The following is a 24506-nucleotide window of genomic DNA, read 5'->3' as shown; positions in this document are numbered from 1 at the left end:
CGCAAGTGACGCGCCCAGAGGCTCGCGCGCGCAGAGAGAGACGGACCTAAGCAGCATACCCCCCCCCTCTCCTCCCCCCCTCGCCCGTCTCTTCGACTCCCATATCCCTCTACAATCACCTTTTACTCTTCATCCTTCTGATACCTCACCACCTCTTCCTCTTTCTCAACCTCTTTTCACCATCACAACCAAGTCTCACTCAAACACCCTACGCTCACAACCTCGCTTCGGCCACCTCGATATCTCAACCTACTCTCAAACCAAACCAAGGTAAGCCATCCTCCTCCTCGCCCGTCCCTTTCGCTCTAGCTCTTCCGCATCATCGCCCTTCAGGTAGTTGACTGTCTTGTCCTCTCTCTCCTCTACTTGCCCCCGTCTGCCCGCTTCTAGACTCTATCACAATGGCTCCCACCGCTAGGAAAACCGCCCCTGCCACCAAGGCCAAGTCCGCCGCCGCTCACCCTTCGTTCCAGGCCATGATCCAGGTAAGTCTAAAGTCGTGTGTCATTCGGCTTTCGCATCCCAGTTCCTCTACCCTCTTTCGCCACTTCATCACCACCTGGAACATGCTCTTCAACGAAATCCGATACCATGCAGTCGACGATGCCATCTGGTCGAGCTGATTGGACGGCCGTTGGACGAGGACGAAAACTTCGCGTCCACGCGTCTATCCCTTTTCGACGAGCCGCACCGACAGTCGGCTAGCACGGGTCCTGAAGACGAGGGGTCACATCTCGAAGTAGAGACCACGTCCTAGCTCTTCGAGCCGATTGCTGGTTTGCGCCCTTCGCCACAAAGGGAGTCGATGCTGGCAGCCACAGCGTCACGTGCGGGCCGGACCGTGACGTCGACCGATCACGCGTAAATAAACATCAGCTTGTATCGCTCGATCGACTCTCCCCACCGCCTCGACGACACCTGATTACACTCGAGAGGCATCTTCGGTAACCCTCTCGAAGCATTCCGACGTCTCCAGCTCGTCCCGTCCGATTTCGAGAGGCCGTCGCGTAATATTACCTGATTGGGAAGGAGCCAAACGACTCCGGTCGCGCTTTTCGACCTGGGCTCACAACAACAAAGTTTCGATTCGACCCGCCATCATGCCGTGGTTCCCCTGCATCAGACATCCTGTTCACACGCATCCAAACTGACGCGCCTCGCTTCCATCGCTCGACCAGGAATGCATCTCTAGCTCGACCGATGCCCGTCAGGGTGTCTCGCGTCCCGCCATCAAGAAGTAAGTCGTCGCGTCTCCGAGGCGATCGATCGCGTCGACACTGATCACATTGCAATTCCCATCTACTCACCAGGTTCTTGGCCGACAAGTACAAGCTCGACATGTCGTCGGCTGCCAACTTGAACCACGTCAACAAGGCCATCGCACGAGGTGTCGAGGTCGGCGTCTTTGACCAGCCCAAGGGTTCCGGTGGAAAGGTCAAGCTCGTCAAGAAGGTACGTCGAGCCGTCATGTCGAGACATTCCCATTCGCTGCGTATGCTGACGACTTGTGACGCTCCATGTTCGTCGCAGAGCGCTGCCGGTAAGGAGAACGCTCCTCCTGCCAACGGTGCCGCTGCCGCTCCCAAGAAGGCTGCTGCCCCCGCCAAGAAGGCCACCACTGCTGCCGCTGCCGCTCCTGCCAAGAAGGCACCCGCAAAGGTAAGCTGTATCTCGAACTTTCCCGTAATGAATCACGGACTGACGTATTCATACCTGACAGGCTGCCGCTCCCAAGGCTGCTGCCACTGCTACTGCTAAGAAGGCTGCCGCACCCAAGAAGGCCGCTGCTCCTGCTAAGAAGACTTCGGCCCCGAAGAAGGCTACTGCCGGTAAGGCGATCTGAGGACATCAACCCACATGATCGTCCCGCTCACCCCGCCGTTCTCCATTACAGCCAAGTCCACTGCCAAGGCACCGGCCAAGAAGGCGACTGCTGCGAAGAAGAAGTAGAGCGCGTAACGCGTCTCGCTCGATTTCCTCTTTCTTTTTCGCCTCAGCAACCCTTTTTGATTTCTGCCCTCGCACTCGATCACTACCTGCCCTGCCTGTTCTTCGTGTTTTAACCCGACGCCTATACCGAAACCTTCGCTTTTCGCTCACCTGTTCCGAGAGCCTCTCGATCTTGTATTATTTCAGAGGTATCGTTCGAGCTCTTTCATGATGATTGTCCCTTATGCACATATCCAAACGGCCATACCGCGCCGCGACGCCCCGTGGCTTTTGCTTACGTCATCACCTCCGAGTGGCAGCCGACAATTGAGCGACATGGCACATAGACTGACGCTACTTACATACAGTACTCTCTCTATTCTTACTCTGCTTCGAAACAAGAATCGGTAGATAGATTGACGCAGCACCAGCTACATCCACACATCCCGTACTGTCATGCTCATCAAGCAATCTTATCGCGACGTCGAGACGACCGCCAACGGCGTCAAGGGGACGATGCGGGTCATCATCATCGAGCCCAACGTGCCCGAATACCCTGATGCCAAGTTTCCCGGTTGTGTCGTCTTCAGCGAGGCAAGTCACTTCCTCTGTTATTCCGAGAGATTATTTTTGGGCTGACAAGGGTACTGATGTGATCAGATCTACCAAGTCTCTGGACCGGTAGAACGGTTCGCCGGGCAGATCGCTTCGCAGGGGTTCATCTGCGCGTGTCCTTCGTCTTTCCACGAGTTTGAGGGTCCGGAGCCTCTGCCTTACGATACCGAGGGTGAGCTCCTACCCGCTCGGGAGATGTAACACCTTCGAATGACTGATGTCGATTGGGTGACGATACTACATAGGTACCGATCGGGGTAACAAGTACAAGGCGGAAAAGACCATCGCTGGGTACGACGAGGTGAGAGCGATCTGTATCTCGGATATGCGAAGCCAAATCGAATGAGCTGATTGGGCAAGCCTATAGGATGCGACGTTATCGGTCGACGTCTTGATGTCTCTGCCGCAATGTACCGGACGGATCGCTGCGACGGGCATGTGTCTTGGTGGTCATCTGGTAGGGTCCGGGCTTATCATACACCCTTGGACGCAGATGCTAATCTTGCGATTGCCTCTACCTTCTTACAGGCCCTAAGGGTGAGACATTCGAGTTGTACATTTCTATACAGGACACAAACTGATATTCTATCCCTGCTAGGCTGCCTTTGATCCCCGGATCCTGGCTACCTTCTGTTGGTTCGCTACCGAGTCAGTACCAAATACCGACCTTCCTACCTAACCCGTTAGAAACCACGCTCAATGAGCTGATCATATGTACTCGCAAACCCACTTCTGGTCGCGTCACCACAGCGTCCATTCGGCAACTCTAGGAAAAGGAAACTCGGACGACACGTTGATCAAGATCAAGAATGGGGACATGGATTATAAGGGAGAGGTCGCCATGGTCTTCGGCAAGCAGGTCAGTTGCCCTCCAAGGGCCAAGCGAATATGCACCGGAATGGTGTTGCTGACGTTCGTGCGATGTGATGCAGGACACGCACGTCCCGAGAGAAGGGAGGGATCTCGTTCGAAAGACGCTTGAGGACGCCAACGTCATCTTTTCCGTGAGCCGCGCTTCGCTTCAGCTGTCTTTTTACTCCATACCATAGCTGAGCCTATAATCGCTAACCTCGGCTTTTGTTTTATCTTCTTTCTCTTTCATGACCATCTTGAATCCTTCGTAATAGCTTCACGAGGTCCAAGCGCAACATGCCTTCATCCGGGATACCTCCTCTAAGGGCAGGTGGGACGCTGCGTTGACAAGAGGATTGTTCGGGATGATGATGGAGATGTTTGAGAGGTGTGTGGCCAGGAACCTCGGGCGGAGGGTTAGGAGTGGGGGGAACGTAGAGCATGTCTGCTAGGGTATCGATTTGTAACATGACGGGATAGCATCTTCGAATAAAGTGCTTGACATTGGTAGCTGCGTTCTTGACCAGGAGAATGCGCATGAGGTATACCTGCAAAGTATCAGGTTGTCCGGCGTCTCGGAGAGCTACAATACGGTCGCCATTGCGATGAATGGGTCTTGAGAGCCCGAATTGGACGACAACGTAGAGTCAGGGAATCGAGGCGATCGACGGTTGAGAGCCTATCTCCTCTGGGGAATGATGTAGTGGAGAGCCATTTCGTCGTGAGCGATGGTTTCTTCCTCAGCCACCTCCATCCTGTTGTTCCTCTTCCTCCTGATACCACCTATTTCTCATCCTCCTGCAATCCTCTCTCTCGCCCATATTTTCGATAACACAACCTACTTCACTGCAGCACGACCCGGTTATCGACATCAGTACGGTGTTGAGTTCACCTACCTGAACAAGGAACCCGCTGACAATGACGACCGGCAGTCTCGCCGCCTAGCGACGATCTTCCGTGCCTGTTGTCGTTACAGCATGGTGTCCCGAATCGAGTCGAGTTGCACAGATCCGCCTATGATCCACCAAGCGTTGTGCAAGGTCTGGTTCCACCGCGCAGAGGCTCAAAGACTGGCGCTCGACAGGATGCCACAGGACTGCCGGGGTACGTCGGATACCTCCACCGTTCAATGCAAAGGGGCTTCCATATTGTCACTGCGCCTGACCGTAGCGGCATTGACGGCGCCTTCTCCAAGCTGTTCGCCATCCAAAACGGCGGCATCTCCAACCTCTCCACCGTTGTTCAGCGCCATCGATACTATCGCGCCATCGGTAACCCATGGCAGGTTGTGCGAGCCTCTCTTAGGGGTCCGCTATATTCTTTTAGATCCCACTAACGAGCTCATACTAATCGTAGGGAATGCTGCCATCCGTAGGGAATAAGGGATCCAACGCCATCTATACCAAGGTGAATCGGATGGGTGCCAGTGAGAAGGTCGACGACATCAACAAACCAAATGGTCGACCGCATATAACAGGTGCGACAACAGTCCACATGCCCAACTCTGTGATTCGTGTTAAGCGCAGGACTTAGAACACGTCCTCTTCGTAATGGACATATTGACGTTCCGACATACACTAGCACAAGCACACAGAATAAACACAAGCGACCGACTCGACTTGGAATCGATGCTCGTATACGTAAAGACGATCCACCCAGCTCCACCTCCGATTCGTGGGCCAGATCAATCCCTCTTCAACTCCTTCCTCACCAAAAACACCCGACATCCCTTCCCAGCCACAGCGCTCTGGACGTCCAGATCCTCCGGGTCTTGTTCCTCGACCGTCATCCCCTCTGGCAAGACCCCCTTGACGCCCTCTCCGATCAGGTCGTCCGACGTTCGACCGGGGGAGAGGATGACGTACCCCTCCAGGAAGTCTCCTACTTCGATATGACGTTCGGTAGCTGAGGAAAAGGAGTCGACGAGGATAGAGAGGACGGTAGAGAGCGGGTGGGTGGAGGGGTCGAAAGGAGGTTGACCGGGAGCCGGGGTGTGGTTACGGAAGTAGATCTGCCAAGGGCCCACATAGTAATATCGCGGCCTCAGCGACAACCCTGCGGTCGAGGAGGAAACCTGATCGAAAGAAACGCACCTGGTTATCCAAGAACGGCTGTAACAAGCTCTGCGCAGCCCCAGCGGCCCGACAAGTCTCCCTCTCATAACTCCCCACGGGGTCAAACGAATACACCGCACCCGTCCCGTCGTCCTCTTCGATACCGGCCAAGACGTTGTATACGTAGTAAGGGAACATGCGACGGGCGTAGAGCATGGTCTGGATCAGTCGGGCGATGGATTTGATGGGCATTTCTTTGTTGTGGGCGTGGGTGTACCACTGTAGCAGCGAGCGGAGCGAGCGGAGGGGGTTGAAGAAAGGGCGGGGCGAGTGGCCATCACAGCAGTTCCGGGGGATCGTAAGCATTACGATCAGCTCTAAGGACTAAAGAGGAAGTGAGAGAGTGGACCCCCCAAGACTGACCTCCAACCGCTGTTTAACCCGTTTCACGAAATTGTTCCCGTCCGCTGCGAAACCGTTGACGGCGAGGATCGCTTTCGAGGTGCTGTTCGTTCAATTGCCAATGCAACCAGTTCAATCGAGAGAGGTTTCCGGGGGACATTGGGAGTGTCCAAAGGATAGGTGTGAGTGCGGCACGAGGTTGACGAAGTGGTCGTGGTGCATGTATCCCGGATCATGATGCGCCGAGAGGGCGATTAGGGCGTCGAGTCGAAGGTGAACAAGCAGATAGCATAGATTCAGGGGTGATTTGTAGAAGGATGGTGTGTAGGAGGCGGTGTTGGACAAGCAAAGAGATAAGCTGGATCAGCATTCCATTTCACCTGAACGTCCCTTTGACTACCACCCTCTCAACACCTAAATACACGGGGGAGACTCACAGAGGAAAGACCTTTTTCTGATACCTGCTCTGAATGGAATACCCCTCCGACTGCCGAGTATCACCAGCGACGACGGCGAAGTCTTTCCCGGCGATGGCGAGGATGGACCCTCCGTTGGAAGAGTATGGGTCGAAGCGGCTGTTTAGGTTGGACGAAACGCATTGAAGGGGGGTCAGTTCTTGTCGGCCGGCAAGGAGAAGGGGAAGGGAGGTCTTACTGTTGAATAGCTTCAGGCATGGTTGTAAGTGTTGAAGGTATCTGATTGGGTTGTGGATATGGTCGTTCAAGACTGAATGACATCGACATCAACCTTTACACGGTTTCTTGATCGTCATCAACCCAAGGGTCGAGCTCGAGCTTACGCGGCGGTCAGATCAAGCACAACGGACATGAGAAACGATGTAAGATGTCCGCTTCTTACGTTTATCGATCAGACTGCTACTTGGTCAGGATGGGATTGCGTATCGAGTTTGGCAAACGGAGCACAGAGCTGAAGCACTGCTGGTACACACTGATACTTCTTGTAGCATGTAATGAGTCTTCGGATCGTGCCACACTGAATCTCTCCTATCAATTAATATCAAATTGCCTGCTTCGACGACCTTTGTTGACTACAACCATCGACCCAACGAGTTCACTCATACGTAATAATCACGTAATCTTGGAATGGTTCGGATATATCCGTCCCTCCCGTTTCATCTTTTGTTCCTCCCTCAGAACCACGATGACGACGACATTTGATCAAAAGTCGTCTTGCGATTCATTTCAACGTATCCTCGCACCTCGACAGGCACCCTGAACAACTCGAGCATCCGAGCATCCTTATCAACTTCGACGGCATGGCAATCAATCTATAATAGCATAATCGATTATCTACGGAAAACCAGAATATCAGTCATGTCTTCTTCTTCCGGGTTCGCATGGGGAGAAGGACCGATGAGGGGGGTGAATATCGGCGGATGGTCAGTCATAGTTCCCGCTCCCAGTATTCGTGGTAGCAGGTCCTTTCGATCCGGAAAGGACCTTCTGCTGACCTTCGGGATGAGGAGGATCGCTGATACTTCATGTGGGATCGACGTAAACTCTCGTCTCTCTGGGATAATTTGATCTACCTTTGGCTGTCGATTTGCTCGGCGGTTTAGGCTGGTACTCGAGGTAAGTCACTTCCATCATGTCCGCAGTCAAATTCAGGTACATATCAATCTCGCTGGGATCATCACGGTCACTGATTCATTTCCTCATCACCCTCGCTTCGATCTGACGGATCCTATATCATCTAATCGTAGCCATGGATCAAACCGAGCATGTTCGAAGGGAAACCGGATTGGGTCATCGATGAACGGTAAGCCCTCATCACTTTCAGTCGCTGTCATCCTTTTCCTCGCCCACTTGATTGCCTACGATCTTGGTCGGTTTCGTACCTTGCTGCATTTTTTGAAGCTTGCGCAATTGGACCGCAAGCTGATTCGCAATCCTGTTTCTGCCGCTACTCGTGTTGCTGCACATCAATTCCAAATCCAATCTGAATCTCACTCGTGCGACGTCCTTTGGCACGGCCCGACACATACTCGTTTCTGCCATCTCCCAAATTGCCCCCCTCCTCCACGACTGCCTTGTCCTGACATGACGGAACATACTCTCAACTCGTGCACGCAAATCGAAACCGACATCAAAAAATGAAATGGCAAATCAAAATGCAGGACGTACGGAGCCTATTGGCGGTCGACGAATTATACGCTGGGGTTCGGGGAGGTTGAGGGGCATTGGGGGAGGTGAGTTTTATTCTTTCGTATTTGGACTTGTTTTCCTTAGTGCTTTCAGCAATGATCTGGAGCAAAATACTCATTTGGCGATCTTCGTTCATCTCTTTTCCTGCAATATCGACATGCTTACCGTCATGAATTGTTCTACTCGGCGATTCCTAATCCGCCGGTTTGCTATCTCACCATGCCGCCATACTCTCTCATGCGATTGTTATCTGATCGTTCTGGAACACCTGATAATCGTGGTATTGCCCCTTCTCCTTACGGTCTGCAACAATTATCACATGGACGCGAACGTAGTTGGATCGTCAGGAAGGATTTCGAAGACATCAAACGTCTAGGTCTCAACACAGTCCGGATCCCAATCGGGTGTAAGTGGCGTTTTCTCTTTCATCCCATCACCAAAGAATGATTTACCAATTTTGACGCCGATGATTTCTGGATAAACTTCGGATCTGAAGTCTGGTCGATCATCCCGCTCGGACCGGACGAACCGTTCATGACCGGCGCTTTCGAGTATCTCCAGCGGGCTGTGGTTTGGTGTAGGGATATAGGGTTGGCGGTGGTTAGTTCGATATTCGTGCAGGGATAGTGAAGATGGAAGGTTCCTGATAAGCAAGGCTGAGCATGCCTGGAATCGCGGGCAGATGATCGATTTGCACGGCGTTCCTTCGGGGCAGAATGGGTTCGATAACTCGTAAGAGGACCCCCCAAAAACATCCATTCTCAGCAAAGGAATCATTCGAAGCTGAATATACGAGCACTTCCTGGACCAACTTCATGCTTTTAGGGGATCGACGAACTCGAGGTCATGGTTCATCAACACGACTTCGATCCAACGGACGCTCTCGGCGATAACCATCCTCGCGCAAGAATTCACCGCCTCTTCGTATGGCGGCACAGTCGTCGCTATCGAGCTGGTCAACGAGCCGTTTCCTTACGGTGACAACGAGGTCCAGGCGTTGAGAGCGTTCTATGAGGACGGATATGGGTTGATAAGAGGTGTGGATGAAAGGGTCGCGGTGGTCATCTCCGATGCCTTTAGGAAATTGAGAGAGTGGGAAGGGTTCATGCCTAGTAATCGATATAATAGAGTCGTTCTGGATACCGTGAGTTCCGGGTGTTAAGTAACATACAGGGTGAGGTGATTGAGACTGACTATTGATGAGCACGATGCACAGCATATTTATTCGATGTATGTGCGAATTTTCCTATTACAAGATGCTGTCCAAGCTGATACGCATCGCGCTACAGGTTCACCATCGAACTCGTCGAACAAGGGTATACCGATAAACTCCGGACATTCTGCGACAAGTTGCCGGAACTCGTCCAGTCTAATCAAAATGTCTGGACCGTAGTCGGAGAGTTCACGACCGCTTCCACCGATTGTGAGTGGGTTCGTAGGCAAAGAAAGCGCGGCAGGACGATGCTGAGTTTCGGTGATGATATAGGCGCAGCATACTTGAACGGGCGAGGAAAGGGCGCTCGGTGGGACTCGACGACCGATCCGTATGTCCTTCCATGCAGGCTGTTTTGTCACGTTCGAGCTGACTTGGCGTGCGTCTGGCGCACAGCAGTCCGACCAACTTGACCGGGAATTGCAGAGGAAAGACGGGATCAGGCGCGGACTTTTCCAACGAGTATACGGACTACCTGGCAAGGAGCTTCGAGACACAGACGTGGATCTACGAGCAGGCTTCTGGGTGGATTTACTGGTAGGCCGCTACTCCTGGATTGATTATAAGTGAACATGCTGAGCTTGACATCCCGCGCGATACCAGGTGCTGGAAGACGGAAAGCGCGAGCGAATGGGCGTTTCAGGATGGGGTGACGTACGGCTGGATTCCGCAGCCACTGTGGGACAAGCCTGCGACTCTAGGGTGAGCGGATTCGTGCTGTAGGATATTCCTCGCCAAGCTTAAAATCGAGTCGACTCCCGCAGTCAACCGTGCCAATTCAACGGTTCGGCCCAATCTATTGAAAACGGATCTCCACCATTCACAACACCAGATACCTTCAGACATCTCCCCTTCTTGCTTCTCATAACGATGTTTTTGACACTGTATCTCTAGTGCACAGGACTTCGTGAACCGTCGAATGTATTATCATTATTATAGGCAATAGGCAAGAGGGACAGCATGCCCGTGTAATGTGCTATACAACGTGTTTGCGATGCGGGTAAGAGAAACAACAGCAAGATGAAGCGAAACGAAAAAGCAGTGATGACTTGACCGATGGCCACGATAATAGGCCGAACGGTAGATGTAACGGAAGAAAAACGTCCTCAGGCCTCCCGATCAAAAAGCATCCCTCCTAGCCTCGAGCTCAATGTCCTTGTTAAACAGGAATCCGTCCAGAAGCTTGATCCGACCGTCCGGCAAGGTCTCGTCGGTAGCGCCCGGCTGTCGACTTGCGGGACACGGTACGCTGCCAGGACCATGCATCCAGATCTCGTCCCACAGCGCCGGTCCTACGCGAGTCCGTTTAGATGCGTCTCGCGTCAACAACCGCGCGACGACCTTTTTAACGCCCTCACTGCCGACGCCGATGGGCCACTTGTAGTCCCCCTTGGCAATCGCCATGATCCGTTTCCTCCTCTGGGCCTCCTCGTCGTGCGCGGTCGCCGAGGTCACGCGGTCGAACGGCAGCTCCCCCGTGACCAGAGCAAAGAGGATGACCCCGACGGCCCAGGAATCGGTATCCCTCCCGTCGTACGGATTGCCCATGATGATCTCGGGGGCGGTGAACGATTCCGATCCGCATCGAGTCTGGAGCATGGGCGATGCCGGGTCGATGAACCGAGCCAGACCAAAATCTGTCAGCTTGACCAAGGGGGTGGGCAGCTTGTCGATCGGGATCTTGGCGGTCGGATCCGACTTGTCCACGAGCGCGAACGGGTTGACCGTGAACATGATATCTGGTGTGGGTAGGTAGACATCAGTATCACGTTTCGTCCAAGGCCAAGGCTTCAAGCTCGGCGCGAACTCACTCTCTAGCTTTAGATCCCGATGGACGACCTTGGCCTCGTGCAACCAGTACACGCCTCGACAGAGCTCCCCGAATATCCGTCGAACCAGGTCTTCCCCCATACGTCGATGATTTCCGGGCGTTTGCAAGAGATCGAATAGTTCCCCTCCCGAAAGGTTTTCAAGGACAAGACAGTGGTATTGCGTGGTAGAAAAAGAAGATAGGTACGAGACGATGTGAGGGTGGGAAAGATGCTAAAAACGTCATAGAAGCCAGGGTCAGACATTTCTTCAGTGTAATACGATGACGTCTGTACTCACTCGTAAGACGGCCACTTCCCGAACGAAACTGATCCTCGTCCGATCATTCTCCTTGCACATCCGTTTATCCATCATCTTGATCGCTACCACCTCGTCGCCCTTAGGCTCGTACTCCTCCTCGTCATCGGTATCCTCTTGGCCGACTCGCCCGGACCGAGAAGTCGATGACTGGGGGACCAACAGTGTGGACCTCGACTTTGGTCGCCGGATAGACCGAACCATCTCCCTCGCACTCCAGACGAGACTGAAAGCGCCTTCACCCATCACCCGGTCCACTTTCCAGTACCTCGAATGCGACGTTTCTTGTTGTCGCGCAGAATCAGCCTCGGTAGAAGTCAATGTCGATGTCGATGTAGACCCATTTGACAATCCTGCCGTCGACGTCGAACCGGCCTGAGCGAGCCGGGGTACAGACTCTCCTTCGGGCGCAATGAGAATATCTCCCGGTCTGATCCGACAAGGTTCTTCGTCTTTCTCTTGTCGTTCCTTTACGACGGGTCTAGGTCCGAACGTGCCAGAGACTTCTCGTGTCAATTTCCGGGGAGGGCTAATGACCGTCGCCGGATCGTAAGCCGACTTCGACCTCGTACTAGAGCTGGGCGATTGATTAGGAGAGGCAGGATCAGAAACTCCGTTCCCGTTCCGAATGATCGGGACTCCGATCCCCGAGATAAAACTCCCACTCCCCTCGCCCAAGTTGACGTATCCTCGCTCTCCAACCCCTTGTAGCTCCGACCCAACCGGGCTAGTCATGGAGACGTTCACAGAGACGGGAGTCACGGGCATGGTGACCGACCTCGAAGTCTCCTTCCCGCCCGCTGGCGAACCACGTCCTAATCCATTTCCTAGTCCGAGCGCGAACCCAGAGGCCGTCATGTTCTTCCTCTCCCCCTGATTCGCAATCATATTCGAACGGAATTCAGCAGTAGGAGAACTCGCCAAGACAGGGGAAGCGGACGGGCTGGCGCTCCTCGGTGGGGTCGCAGCGAAGCTCGTCGAAAAGAAAGCGCTCGACCTCGAACTAGCCGCTTGTGTCCGGGTAGGGGTGCTTGAGGTCGTACCGTGTCTCAGCCCTGGGCCTGGTGATTGATTCTGGTTCTGACCTGGTCTAGCAGAGTTCAATGACCGAGCTCGGTTGAGGTTCGAACTGGATGCTTCCAAGTGAGACCCAGGTCTCTCAGAGGGGAGAAAGTAGTGCGTGCTACGCGATGTCGAATGGACGGGGAATATCGGGGTAGGATTATGGTGTGAACGGGTTGGAGAGGAAGACAAGGCGTTGGGAAGGCCATCTACTTCCATCTTCGTCCCAGAGCCGACGCTGTCCGCAAGCGGCCTAGGAGGAGCCGGAACCCCCAGACTGAAGCTCGTAGAGAAGAACGCCGAGGTCTTGCTTCCATCCTTGATGGAACTCGAGGTGAGACTCAAATTCGAGTTCGAGTTCGAACCGGTCTGACTCTGGTTCGAATTGGTCCGAGTTCGCTGACGTTGGTTCTGAGGGGTCGACGGAGTGACGGTCGTAGCTACCGTCTCTGACCCCAATGCAGATCCCAATTCCAACTGCGAGCTCAACGGTGAACCCGGCTTGCGTTCATCCGAACCTCTACGTTTGGGTGGGGATCGGCCTAACGGGTCCACCCCTTGGTGGTCTGTTGGAACCGGGCTAGGTAAAGGTTGAGGACTCGAAAAAGGTAAGAAGTTGCACCCTCCTGCCAGATTGGTCCCGATCTCCAGATCGACGATGGGTCGAGTATTGGGATTCGAGCTCGAACTGAACGCAGATGGATTGACGAGACTGTTCAGGCGATCCCTATCAAAGGTCGATCGCAGGTGAGGGGAGGTCGCACGGATCTCTGCGGGGTCGGATACGGTAGCTGAACGGTTCCTCGGCGAGTTGACGTGAGTGTTCGCGATCATAGGGGAAGGTTTGAGAATGGGAGGGTGTACTGCTTGCAGCACGCCCTCTTGTTCGATATCGATATCGTGCTTGTTGATATGGTTGTTGTTGTGGTCACCTGGACCGGTTCGATCTCGTCGAGCAGGCAAGTTCAAGTAGAGTCTCGCTGCGGACAGATGAGATGTCCCCCCTGAAGGAGGATGCTGGTGTCGGCCCGGATCGAGGTCGATGAGCTCTCCGCTCGACCTGAAGCCGTTCAGACCCTCGAGCTGGATGTGGGTTGACATCGCTGGAGCGGCGAGTTGATCTGTGCCGAGGACCATCGATGCGAAGGAGGAAGAGGACGGAGTGTGTATCGCTTTTGAACGTAAAGGGCGGGAAGTCGATCTGGCCTGAGCAGATCCCGAGCAACCGGCGCCTTGTCCGGGTATGGTTCGGCTCTCTCAGCCTGACTGATTCAGCGTGTGTGTGTGTGTGTGTTATTATATATGCTGTAGTGTATTCGAGGTTGTTGATGGTAGTTTAATGGTTGTTATCGAATAGTTGTTCAAGTCGAGACGGAGGGTCGCGTCGAGGGGGAGGAGGAGGTCCTGAGCCTGCAACTTATATACTATCCTTCGACATCGATCTGGACTGACAATTACAACAAACGACGTCATCCAACCACATCCAATCATCCACAGTAATCCGGGGTCAAGGTTGAATCAACCTGTATTCGTGGGGACGAACAAGACAAGATGACCTCTCCTGTCCCTTCAACTTCAACAGGCTTCAGCAGGATCCAGACGGACCAGGACTTGGCCGATTTCAGGAGATCTCCGGGATACTTGGACTTCATCAGTTGGATACAGAGGCGGTGTGAACGGGTCAGGGGGAAGAGGGTGTATAATGGGTCAGAGGGATGTTCAGAGGTGAGTTCAGGGGTGTCATCGAGGTGGGCCCATAGGCTGATCAACCTTATGTGACATTACCTTGTTCCCTGCTTTTCATATCTCATCGACGGCAATCTATCATCCAATTTGGATCTTATATCCTCAACCTGGTTAATCACCGCATTTCCATCGCAATTGCAATCGCGATGTCAAACCCACGTCAACCCTGGAACTGCGGGAAGAAAATCAAATCCCTACTAGACCTCCTCTCCACCCTAAATCGGATTATGGCCGAGACGCCCGCCGAGCACGATCCGAATCAACGGTTCGGCAACAAGAGCTTTAGGGTCTTCGACAAGAAGGTCGAAGAACATCTTCTTTCGAATCCGCCTCAAGACGGAGGTCTGGTGGATATCGCCGCCCTGAACATCGATACGGCAGCCAAGCCGAATGCCAATGCCGACCCATCATCGCTCCCGTCATCGTCATCACTTTCGTCATCGTCGCTGCTACCTCATCCAGAATCAAGATCTTCCTTCTTGCCCAACGCTCCTGAACTGCTCAGATCCACCGTCTTGAGGATCTGGTTGGAAGGATCCGCCTTTGGACACTCTTCACGGTTGGATTATGGGACTGGACATGAGCTGGCGTTCGTCCTAGGGTTGTGGGTCTTGGTCAAGGGGGGATATATAGGGAGTGGGAGTGAGGGTGAGGGTGAGGGTGAGGGTGAGCAACGGAAGCAAGGAGAGAAAGGGGATCTTGAGCTGGAGGAAGACGATCTGATCTTAAGGGTCTTCCCTAAGTAAGTCTTTGAGGAACTCTCGCTGTATCTTAACCGCATGCAAGGTCCCAAAATCATTTTCGCTGATCCTCTCAATCCCGCTTCATCCTGGCTCTGATTCATCTGATTGTGACTTGCCTCACGGCAAATCCAGGTACCTAACCCTCACCAACGCTCTGCAGACGAAGTACAAGCTAGAACCCGCCGGATCACATGGGGTCTGGGGATTGGACGATTACGTCTTCTTACCGTATCTCTTTGGGAGCGGGCAGTTGCTCGGTACGTGCGAGCACTCCCAGATGCGACATAGCAAGGAGGTGAAGAGAAGACCGGGGACTGATATGACTTGACTGACACGCTGTAGGCGTCGAAGGGATTACTCCGACAAAGACCTTGGAGTTGGCTAAGAGCAAAGAAGCGGTCGACGACATGTGGACGATGGCCCTAAGACGGTTGTTCGAATTCAAACGAGGGCCATTCTTCGAACATTCGGTGAGGCTCCTCATCACCCCTTGACTAAAAATGTCGCCTTCGACTGAAATGAATATCCTGTTACCTATGCGGACCGACTTCGACTGCGACGATGATGACCACGACACAGCCGCTCTTACACAACCTTTCAACCTCGTTCCCGAACTTCAACAAGATCCACTCGGGCCTGTTCAAGATGTACCTGGAAGAAGTGTTGAATAAACGGGTCGTCGTCCAGCACCTACCGATACCGAATTGGGTCTGGGAGCGAGAGGCGGGGCGGTGAGGTTCGAGATTAGGATGTTTGCAGGGAAGGTATGGATACGATAGATGAAAGGGGGCATTGAGGGTTTGTAGATGACCTAGAGCGGGTTGTACGATGTGACGATGACTATACCCTGAAGGACGCTTCGAAATGTGGACTCGTCGTAAGGAACCACGTCGGTCATTAACGCTGCGACGCATGTCTCGCCGTCACGGAGCACAAGTAGAACGTAAACCCTCTCTTGTCTACTTTGAAACATGCGAGACTGTGAATTCGCAACAGAGTCATGATCAAAGGCTTTTCAGTAATATTCTGGCTTCTCATTATTGAGAAGCTGTTGACTGGCTGATAGAGATGACCGATGCCGAACGCCAGCGGACGATCCTCGCGTTGCCGGGAATCCTCAGCAGAAGAAGGGGTTGCCTGACTCTTGGTAGAGAAAATGCTGTAGAGCTCCCACACCAGACCAAGTTCACTTCCTGAACGAATTTGTAACGATGAAGAGGACTTTAAACCAACAAGTACGATGTGATGCCGGCATCTGTCAGTGGTGGCAAGAAGAAACCCGATCCTTAGGCTGTCAGTCTGTTCCCAGTAAGGACCCTGGGCCGTTCGTGGCCGGATGTAACATCCTCGACCCGGTCGTATGACTTTGGTGCGTCGAAGATCATCATCTGATTGGCCCCGTCGACTCTTGTCAGAGCTGGGATCGTCACACAGTGGGTTGTCAGGGAATTTCAGACGGGCGATGTTTAATGCTTGGGCAGTGACACCAGTCAATCCTTTGAGCCTGACGCTGATTCGGAAAATCCCAACCAATGACATGCAGGACAACGCTAGGACAACTTGGTCGTCAACAGATCATGCTCTCACGGCCTTCGACCTTGGTACAGAGGGAAGAGTCGAGCTGAATAAGTAGGAAGGACGAAGATAGATAGTTGGTACAAAATCGGGGCCCAGCTATGTAAAGATGGCTGCGGTAACTTCAAATTACAAGAATCTTTCACATAGCGTTCCTATGCGACCTTGTCGAGTGATCAGGTCCCCCCCCGGACGCTACGATACCATTCTTTGTAGTCCTGAAGGATATCCGGTACCGTCAGCTGGTGAAGGATCGGCGCGTCTTCGAGGGCAAGAGAGGAGTTGGGGCGAAGCTTGATAGGGGAATTCATGACGTTGACGATGTTGACAACGGGCGCGACCGAGGCAGGAGTGATGGTGGAGGAAGGAGAGATTGTAATGACAGAAACAGCAGCGGTCGTTACTTCAGACCGCCGCTTCGCCTTTCACGAACTACACAACTGGACATCGAAGGTACGATCGGAATGGGCTTAGAAAAAAAAACGAGGCTGAAACGTCACCCACGTTTTTTACTTCCGGACATCGACGGTCCGACCGTATGAGTCTTATATTTGCGATCCGCGGTGCACACACAAGTGATTTTGCGCTAAATCAGGAAATTCTCGGGCCGCGATGTCGAGGTCGAGGTCAAGGGGGCCCACGCAGGTCGAACCGGTCTGACGATCACCAAAAACGTCAATGACTTGGAAAAGGAGCCTATCATTCTGCATCACAACATCGACCTCGTATTCAGTAAGCATTCACACATCCTGCTCTGTCTGGGAGGAACGAGCAAGAAAAAACGATCGGAAAACCTATCCTCGTCGACCTCGTGGTTCCGCCTTAGGCCCGGGCTTTCTCGCGTCATAGAAGTCCCCGCGAGTAGTAAAAGGGGTGGGAGCTGTTATCAATCCGTCGACATCATCGACATCACCACCACCATCCTCACGACCATCTACAACGCTACAACCTAAAACTCGCAATCACACTCGATATACCGAAAATACCAGCAGTTTGATATTACTACTTGACTCGGCGTGGATAATAGTAGTATAGAAAACGGAGTAGCGCACGAGAATCGACAACGATTACGATGTCGGCTAGAACTGGGGCTAACGTGTGAGTACAAGTCGACTATACTGTCCTTTTACTTGTCGTGCGTCACGGCGTAGCGGGTGGTTGCAGTACTAATACAGTCTGTTCGATCTTCTTCTTTGCTCTTCTTCTCCTCCCCCTCTTTTTCTCACGTCGACTCGCATCGACTCGCAATGATCTGAACGACACTCCCGTGACCGTGAATCGATTCGACAACCACATCGCCCATCTCACTCACGTATGCGTAATCTTCACCAACGGTAATCCCCTCGACGCCTCTTGCTGTCCACGGTACCTGCACCTTCTCGGTCGCCACAATATCGAATCAATTGTTGGTCAACAATCACGCAAACCGCAAACCACAACCATCTCTACCTTCACGCAACTCTTGCTGTGAAATCGGAATCGGGATGGCAAACTCTGTTCGGCACGCGGCTCCTCTTGGACTTGCAATATCCTGCGATACGATGTGATACCATACTGCACGGAATTCGATACCTCATGGGGAATGGATGGATACTACAATCGATCGATCATCACAACCTTGAACACTCGAAACTTTGGCATCTCAATTCCCATTCGGCTCGAATCAACAACCTTGAATATCCGATCACATCCCGTCGCATGGGAATATGGATAATGGCATCGACCTTGGCATATCACCTGGGAACCCCGGATATTCTTCACTCCACCGCCTTTCGCCTGGATTGATGGATAAATCACCGACGAACCTGGATGGTTCGACCTGCGCGACCGTGGCCGCCCGGGATCGTCGATGTTTTTTCGATGGCGACGATGGCGATGACCATGACGACGATGGTGATGATGGCTATTTCGTCCTCGTCTCACTTCCGTTTCACCTCGAACGCCTCGGATGTCGAATTCGCATCACCTTCGAACCCCGACTTCGGATCTCGGATCTCGAAATGAAAACCGACACGCAACGAACCGTCTTTCGACCTGGACCCACGACCACATTTTCAAATTCAACTTCAAATCGATGCTCGTTGCTCGATGCACTTGATACCGGACGATCACGATAATGCACCATGGGTTGAAATGATCTGGTCGGATTTGCGGGATGTAGGAACAAGACGATCCGGTTGACGGGTGAGTGCAATGCCTGGTCTCTTTGTTTCCGGCTTTCTTGTTTCCTTCCCTTCCCGTCTCCTTCCCATCCCGTTCTACTTTCTTGGGGTTTGGAGGAACTTTGTGAGATCGTTAAGGAGCGAGATGAGACGAGAAGATCAGAAGATGCTACGAATGGACCAGGGGATGAGGTTATCAGAATGCGGGATTACACACACTTCTAGGGACCAGAGGCTGATCTACGCGAATCTCTCTTCTGAACGATTTCCCTTGACTCTCGCCAAATCTCTTGCTTACATTACGAATCCTGTTCCGCTCCCATTGCCACACCCTTGGGCTCCGCTTCGCATCACCACAGTCGTCGCCGCCGACTCGCTCGTCAAGCGGGACGTCTTTCGTCTGCCGGACCCGTTCGCCGTTATCACCGTCGATGGCGAACAGACCCACACGACGAGCGTGATCAAGAAGACGTTGAACCCGTATTGGAACGAGAACTTTGACATGTAGGTCGATGCGAGCGTTTCAGACTCGTGTTCTTGATGGCAGAGGCTAAGGTTTTGTTTCATTACTTGATTGGTCCCGGTAGTAATGTCAAAGACTCGTCCGTCGTCGCCGTGCAAGTGTTTGATCAGAGAAAGTTCAAGAGAAAGGATCAGGGGTTTTTGGGAGTGATCAATATCAAGGTGGCCGATGTGATCGATTTGGACAGTGGTGGGCAGGGTGAGTCGGAGGGGTCTTCCTGGATGAAGCCGAGTTGATATGGCGACAAGACGCTAATGCTTGTGACGGCCCATGTAGAAATGCTCACGAGGGACCTGAAAAAGTCGAGCGAGAACTTGCCTGTTCACGGCAAGCTGATCCTGTACGTGACGACCAACACGTCGGGACCGATCCAGAATCCCGGACCGACCGCGAGCAGTGGGAGCACGGTCGGTGCGGGATCTTCGGGTACGGCCGCGGACGCGTCTAGGCGTGATTCGGCGCCTCAGGTGCCATCGTCTGCTGCTGCCAACAGCACGCTCGCGGCTTCGGCTGCTGGACAAGAGGCTGTGGCTCAGGTGGCCAACCCTGCTCCTGGCGTTCCCGCCGTCAACCAAAACTCGACTGGCGCTCTGGGTGCGCCGACGACCAACCCGACGGCGCAGGCGGCTTCGACCGGTGTGACTGCCAACAACGGGACTGGCGGAGCGTCAGCTGGGAACAACAGCAACTTTGATCCTCATATGGACCATCTTGGGTCCCTGCCTGAAGGATGGGAGAGGAGGATCGACCATCTCGGAAGGCAGTACTACGTTGATCACAACACCAGGACGACGACGTGGAACCGTCCCAGTACGGATCAGGTGGCCAACAATGCCAACGCTGCCAACTCTACCGGAGACGCTCGAGCGAGGCATAATCTGAGGAGTCTGGCCGATGATATGCTCGACACTGGTGGCGGGTCGGGATCGAACACGCCCAACCCCAACGGGCAGAACGCGCCGGCTTCCCCCGGTGGAGCCGCTGCGGGAGGTAGCAGTGTCGTCCCTACCGGAGGCGCTACCGTCACTCAGGCCGGTGCCGGACCTCTGCCTCAGGGCTGGGAGCAGCGGTTCACGCCCGAAGGTCGACCTTACTTTGTCGACCACAACACGAGGACGACCACCTGGGTTGATCCGCGTCGACAGCAGTTGTTGCGTGTCATCAGCCCGAGCGGTGGTAACTTGACTGTTCAGCCCCAGACCGTCAGCCAGCTCGGACCTTTGCCGAGCGGATGGGAGATGAGGTTGACAAGCACGGCCAGGGTGTACTTTGTCGATCACAACACCAAGACGACTACGTGGGATGACCCTAGGTTGCCCAGTTCTCTCGACCAGGTGAGTTTGTTCTAGCTGTGAGGTGGTCTGTAACATGACTGACATTTTCCTCCCACGATGACTTGTTAGAACACCCCGCAATACAAGCGAGACTTCCGACGAAAGTTGATCTACTTCCGATCGCAACCCGCGCTTCGTCCCAACACGGGTCAATGCCACATCAAGGTCTCGCGAGAGACCATCTTTGAAGGTAGTTACAGCGAGATCATGAGGCAGACGCCGAACGATCTCAAGAAGCGGTTGATGATCAAGTTCGAGGGCGAGGACGGTTTGGATTACGGTGGTCTGTCGAGGTGGGTCGTGTCCGGTTTGGTCGGTCGTTTGGAGGTGTATGGCTAACATCGACTTGATGACGCTCGCAGAGAGTTCTTCTTCTTGCTCTCGCACGAGATGTTTAACCCGTTCTACTGCTTGTTCGAGTACTCGGCGCACGACAACTACACGCTGCAGATCAACCCCAACTCGGGAGTCAACCCGGAACACTTGAACTACTTCAAGTTTATCGGACGTGTGCTCGGACTGGGTATCTTCCACCGTCGTTTCTTGGACGCCTACTTTATCGTCGCTTTCTACAAGATGATCCTCAAGAAGAAGATCGCCTTGGCCGATCTCGAGAGTGTAGACGCCGAGCTTCACCGAGGTCTTACCTGGATGTTGTGAGTGTTGGCTGTCGATTGGTAGCCACAGCCGCAAATTTAACAGTGTCGCGTCACCTCTAGGGAGAACGACATTACCGACGTCATCGACGACACGTTCTGTACGACCGAAGAGCGTTTCGGCGAGATCGTCACCGTCGACCTGAAGCCTGGTGGCCGAGACGTTCAGGTCACCGAGGAAAACAAGAAGGAATACGTAGAGTGAGTACAGGCTGTGTCGGCTGCCAACTCGATTGTCTTCGTGTTAATTCCTGTTCGATCTCAGTCTTGTCACGACGTACCGTATCGAGAAGCGTGTCTCGGAACAGTTCGAGGCGTTCATGTCCGGGTTCAACGAGTTGATTCCTCAAGAACTCATCAATGTGTTTGACGAGCGGGAACTCGAGGTGAGCTGTCTACGAACTGGGGCGGTGAGCGTCGAACGCTGACGATCACGCGTTGTCGTCGCAGTTGTTGATTGGAGGAATGTCCGAGATCGACGTCGACGACTGGATGAAGCACACCGATTACCGAGGATAGTAAGTTGACCCGGATTGGTCATAGACTGACTCAAAGATCGCTGATTTTCGACCTTTTTGCAGCAACCCTTCGGACGAGGTCATCGAGTGGTTCTGGAAGATCGTGCGCGCTTGGCCCGCCGAGCGAAAGGTTTGTCGAGACTGTACTCAGGTGTAAGCCACTTTCAATGCTGATCCGCGATATTGGTGACAACCAGTCCCGTCTCCTGCAATTCACTACGGGTACATCTCGAATCCCCGTCAACGGCTTCAAGGACTTGCAGGGTTCCGACGGTCCTAGGCGATTCACAATCGAAAAGGCTGGCGAAGTGACCCAGTTGCCGAAAAGTCACACGTGTTTCAACCGTATCGGTAAGTCTGGACCAGCACTACATGAACGAAAAGCTTCCGCTGACGGCTGTGATCGATTGCATTCCAGACCTTCCTGCTTACAAGACGTTCGAGCAGCTCGAGCAAAAGTTGACGATCGCCGTCGAGGAGACCCTCGGATTCGGTCAAGAGTAAATCGCCTGCTCCACAATTCCTTGTTGTTGTTTCCCTCTACCGATCTCCGGATCCACTAGGCTTTTCGGCCTCCGACACCCTCAACGGCTTCTATTTCTGCGCGTATCCTTTACAATATCACTGCGACAACTCGACTCGACGTAGATCGCCCTCCTCCCATTACCTCCATGTTTATATCTGTGGTTACCTTGTCTCTGCTCCTCTTGTATCGTCTATTCCGGATCTCACTATCAATCTGATATTTCACGAAGATGGGGATCCCAGACCACATTGAGCCTTACAGTGATACAGACCTTTTCATGCCGGGTCTTGTACCCTTCTGATGTCGTGTATCCGTGCCTGCGATAGCGATAGTCCACTGGCCCTGACCGCTTGACATCCCATGAAGGCGCCAGTTGAGCGCTTCTCTGTGTCTTCCATAAGAATGCCATTTGTGTATAGCATCTGTATATCAGAAAGTGTCGTCTAACCAGCAGATTCGAGATCATTGAAGTTGAATTTCTGCTGTTATCGTTCCCAACTATACTAGATCTATTCCGTTAAATTGAGTCTTCTCCTACGATCGCAAACGAAACGAAAGGCGTATTCATGATAGCCGTTTCATCATCAACGACTAAATCGAGTTTGCTTCCTATTTTGACTCCTATTTTGATACGGGCCGATAGTAGATGGTAGCCTTTGATATGGGTGGACGAAGCAGTGGGTAAAGGAAGAAGCATTTAGGATTCCGCTGGAAGAGCTGGCGCTTATGGCCTGCAGTCTGTCGGCGATGGGTTTATGGAGCGGTCGAGGCAAACGGGGGGGGTGGGGGGGTGGGGGGGGGGATGAGAATGGTTTGAAGAGGAACCTGGCGATTTGGAAGATACAGGGTCCCCTCCCTCTATACAACGGCGTGCCTGTTGATCAATGGATGGGGGAGGGCTGGAGGATCTACGTCAACCCTCGTATATCCCCGATCTGGCGGTGCATTCTGAACTCACTTCTACCGCCAATTCTCAATCGTTGAGCGAGATCACGGGCGATTCTTCATTGATATCACTAACTGGTTACCTGATCGCTTGATGGGTACCACCAAGTCCAGGAGGATACTGGTTTCAGTATCTTCTGGTTCGATCTAGAGGTAGGGTTCTTGTTGTCTGAACCCCCTTCGATTGTCCATAGCTCTCTAGCCGATCTTACTAAAATGGCCTACGCTGCGGACCGGTTGAACGTAGCTCATCTACCCTTACAGCTAGTCAAGGGATCACAAAAAGATGCTCCCGTCAAGACCTACTGGACTGTACAGGAGAATCTGAAGCTCAAGGGGGATGCTTGGCTTGAGGCTTTCATAGCCATCAACCATCTATAGGCGTCCGGGACAACGTGATCGGGTCCTTCAAGGTTTGCGCTTCCGAGTCGAGTTGTTGTTCCTCATCTTGCGCTCCCTCAGCTTGTTCTTCCACCCGATGCAAACCCAGCTCATTCTCATCGAGTTCCCAAAGACTTGGCTCTCCAACAGCCATCTCCAGCTCTGGCATGTCGTCATCCGCTACATTGGAGGAATTCTCGCCCTTCCTCTCGCGTTCATGCTCGAGATGAAGTTCCTTTGCAATGCGTGCGTCCTGGTTATTGAAATGGAGCGGGGGCGATAAGCACAAGGACAATGATGGGAGGAGATGAATGAATCATTCGTTCCAGACATGCTCAGCAAGTCGTGCGACCAGTCCTCTAGAGTGGACTCTTTTGCATGCATCTGAACATCCTGACATATTTGCAGGTCACTCTGCTCGATCTTTGCCATCGCTTCTTCTCTGCCTTCTGCAGACTGCCAGTATCGTATCCGCTTACAAAAGGCAAGTCATTTGGACCTTTGGATATCAGCTCTGGGGGAAGGAATCAAAGGGTTAAAGCGAGAAAGTCAGAGGTGACAATTGACATGACGCACCTGCTTGACGGAGGATGGGCTGAGCTAACAGAGACATAGACTGCAATGCCCAAATGATCCGTCAACAGGCGGAATTCAACGGACGTCTGACGCAATCGAGTCGACTACTGTCAAGGCTGATGCCCTCGTTCAACACCCCGTTCCCAATGCCCAGCACCCTGTTCCCAATGCTGTCGTTCAACTCGTTTCCGATTTCGCCCCTGCCCAACACAACGAGAGTCATGGGACTAGCACTTTGGACAGTGCTAGGAAGCCTGGAGAAACCGGTCCTAGGAGACGGGGCAAGCAGGTTATCACTGGAACCGAGTGAGCACATTTTGTATCTCGCATCTCATCTCCCACTTCTCATTCTTCAGATCTCATTTCCCCTTTTCGTTCTGCGTCTTGACATCTTTCGACAGT

The 24506-nt window shown here is 53.1% G+C and overlaps 8 protein-coding genes across 8 annotated transcripts; 6 read left to right on the top strand and 2 right to left on the bottom strand.

Annotated features, from left to right (window-relative positions):
- Positions 1 to 67: 67 nt before the first annotated feature.
- Positions 68 to 2210, top strand: HD553DRAFT_311979 (histone H1). Its single transcript, XM_046180037.1, has 7 exons — positions 68 to 270; positions 391 to 485; positions 1179 to 1237; positions 1311 to 1452; positions 1531 to 1659; positions 1721 to 1829; positions 1895 to 2210. The coding sequence occupies exons 2-7, from the start codon at positions 402 to 404 to the stop codon at positions 1948 to 1950; spliced, it is 579 nt and encodes a 192-aa protein (XP_046036191.1). The 5' UTR covers positions 68 to 270; positions 391 to 401; the 3' UTR covers positions 1951 to 2210.
- Positions 2211 to 2334: 124 nt separating this feature from the next.
- Positions 2335 to 3962, top strand: HD553DRAFT_311978 (putative Carboxymethylenebutenolidase). The gene is made up of 9 exons (XM_046180036.1): positions 2335 to 2523; positions 2590 to 2716; positions 2790 to 2845; positions 2912 to 3001; positions 3073 to 3081; positions 3143 to 3192; positions 3295 to 3403; positions 3477 to 3548; positions 3672 to 3962. Exons 1-9 carry the CDS (start codon positions 2386 to 2388, stop codon positions 3846 to 3848), a joined length of 828 nt encoding a protein of 275 aa, XP_046036190.1. The 5' UTR covers positions 2335 to 2385; the 3' UTR covers positions 3849 to 3962.
- Positions 3954 to 4876, top strand: HD553DRAFT_38232 (uncharacterized protein). Its single transcript, XM_046184193.1, has one exon. It carries the CDS (start codon positions 4125 to 4127, stop codon positions 4776 to 4778), a length of 654 nt encoding a protein of 217 aa, XP_046036189.1. The 5' UTR covers positions 3954 to 4124; the 3' UTR covers positions 4779 to 4876.
- Positions 4863 to 6526, bottom strand: HD553DRAFT_355989 (putative 20S proteasome beta-type subunit; the record flags this gene model as incomplete). Its single annotated transcript, XM_046183840.1, has 5 exons — positions 4863 to 5407; positions 5490 to 5729; positions 5874 to 5955; positions 6290 to 6427; positions 6507 to 6526. 5 exons carry the CDS (start codon positions 6524 to 6526, stop codon positions 5081 to 5083), a joined length of 807 nt encoding a protein of 268 aa, XP_046036188.1. The 3' UTR covers positions 4863 to 5080.
- Positions 6527 to 7046: 520 nt separating this feature from the next.
- On the top strand, positions 7047 to 10075 carry HD553DRAFT_335485 (putative glucan 1,3-beta-glucosidase; the record flags this gene model as incomplete). The annotated part of the gene is made up of 14 exons (XM_046182195.1): positions 7047 to 7251; positions 7432 to 7444; positions 7576 to 7631; positions 7990 to 8061; positions 8353 to 8423; positions 8514 to 8617; positions 8700 to 8749; positions 8843 to 9161; positions 9234 to 9247; positions 9307 to 9440; positions 9504 to 9561; positions 9627 to 9767; positions 9834 to 9932; positions 9995 to 10075. Coding segments are annotated over exons 1-14 (1275 nt in total), but the record flags the coding sequence as incomplete, so codon positions are not given.
- Positions 10076 to 10349: 274 nt separating this feature from the next.
- HD553DRAFT_272475 (kinase-like domain-containing protein) lies at positions 10350 to 12092 on the bottom strand (the record flags this gene model as incomplete). The annotated part of the gene is made up of 3 exons (XM_046177763.1): positions 10350 to 10969; positions 11042 to 11273; positions 11340 to 12092. 3 exons carry the CDS (start codon positions 12090 to 12092, stop codon positions 10350 to 10352), a joined length of 1605 nt encoding a protein of 534 aa, XP_046036186.1.
- Positions 12093 to 13784: 1692 nt separating this feature from the next.
- HD553DRAFT_311971 (uncharacterized protein) lies at positions 13785 to 15859 on the top strand. Its single transcript, XM_046180035.1, has 5 exons — positions 13785 to 14144; positions 14348 to 14907; positions 15041 to 15165; positions 15251 to 15378; positions 15488 to 15859. The coding sequence occupies exons 1-5, from the start codon at positions 13971 to 13973 to the stop codon at positions 15641 to 15643; spliced, it is 1143 nt and encodes a 380-aa protein (XP_046036185.1). The 5' UTR covers positions 13785 to 13970; the 3' UTR covers positions 15644 to 15859.
- A 2712-nt stretch (positions 15860 to 18571) lies between these two features.
- HD553DRAFT_328885 (uncharacterized protein) lies at positions 18572 to 22180 on the top strand (the record flags this gene model as incomplete). Its single annotated transcript, XM_046181896.1, has 12 exons — positions 18572 to 18659; positions 19005 to 19149; positions 19233 to 19366; positions 19445 to 20502; positions 20572 to 20795; positions 20865 to 21158; positions 21222 to 21359; positions 21424 to 21544; positions 21609 to 21676; positions 21740 to 21806; positions 21874 to 22027; positions 22095 to 22180. The coding sequence occupies 12 exons, from the start codon at positions 18572 to 18574 to the stop codon at positions 22178 to 22180; spliced, it is 2577 nt and encodes an 858-aa protein (XP_046036184.1).
- Positions 22181 to 24506: the final 2326 nt, after the last annotated feature.

The sequence above is a fragment of the Filobasidium floriforme genome (assembly GCF_021052385.1).
Source record: "Filobasidium floriforme strain CBS 6241 chromosome Unknown HD553scaffold_12, whole genome shotgun sequence".
NCBI lineage: Eukaryota > Fungi > Basidiomycota > Tremellomycetes > Filobasidiales > Filobasidiaceae > Filobasidium > Filobasidium floriforme.
The sequence above is the reverse complement of the archived record's forward strand: the minus strand, read 5'-3'. Positions and strand labels throughout refer to the sequence as shown.

Bases quoted from the DNA above. Each gene is read 5' to 3' on its own strand.
- HD553DRAFT_311978 (XM_046180036.1), top strand. From the start codon at position 2,386: ATGCTCATCAAGCAATCTTATCGCGACGTCGAGACGACCGCCAACGGC. The intron at 2,524-2,589 runs GCAAGTCACTTC...TGATGTGATCAG, and splicing joins GTTGTGTCGTCTTCAGCGAG to ATCTACCAAGTCTCTGGACC. The intron at 3,404-3,476 runs GTCAGTTGCCCT...GATGTGATGCAG, and splicing joins CCATGGTCTTCGGCAAGCAG to GACACGCACGTCCCGAGAGA.
- HD553DRAFT_311971 (XM_046180035.1), top strand. From the start codon at position 13,971: ATGACCTCTCCTGTCCCTTCAACTTCAACAGGCTTCAGCAGGATCCAG. The intron at 14,145-14,347 runs GTGAGTTCAGGG...AACTGCGGGAAG, and splicing joins GGTCAGAGGGATGTTCAGAG to AAAATCAAATCCCTACTAGA. The intron at 15,379-15,487 runs GTGAGGCTCCTC...ACCACGACACAG, and splicing joins GGCCATTCTTCGAACATTCG to CCGCTCTTACACAACCTTTC.
- HD553DRAFT_311979 (XM_046180037.1), top strand. From the start codon at position 402: ATGGCTCCCACCGCTAGGAAAACCGCCCCTGCCACCAAGGCCAAGTCC. The intron at 1,238-1,310 runs GTAAGTCGTCGC...TCTACTCACCAG, and splicing joins TCGCGTCCCGCCATCAAGAA to GTTCTTGGCCGACAAGTACA. The intron at 1,453-1,530 runs GTACGTCGAGCC...TGTTCGTCGCAG, and splicing joins AGGTCAAGCTCGTCAAGAAG to AGCGCTGCCGGTAAGGAGAA.
- HD553DRAFT_38232 (XM_046184193.1), top strand. From the start codon at position 4,125: ATGGTTTCTTCCTCAGCCACCTCCATCCTGTTGTTCCTCTTCCTCCTG.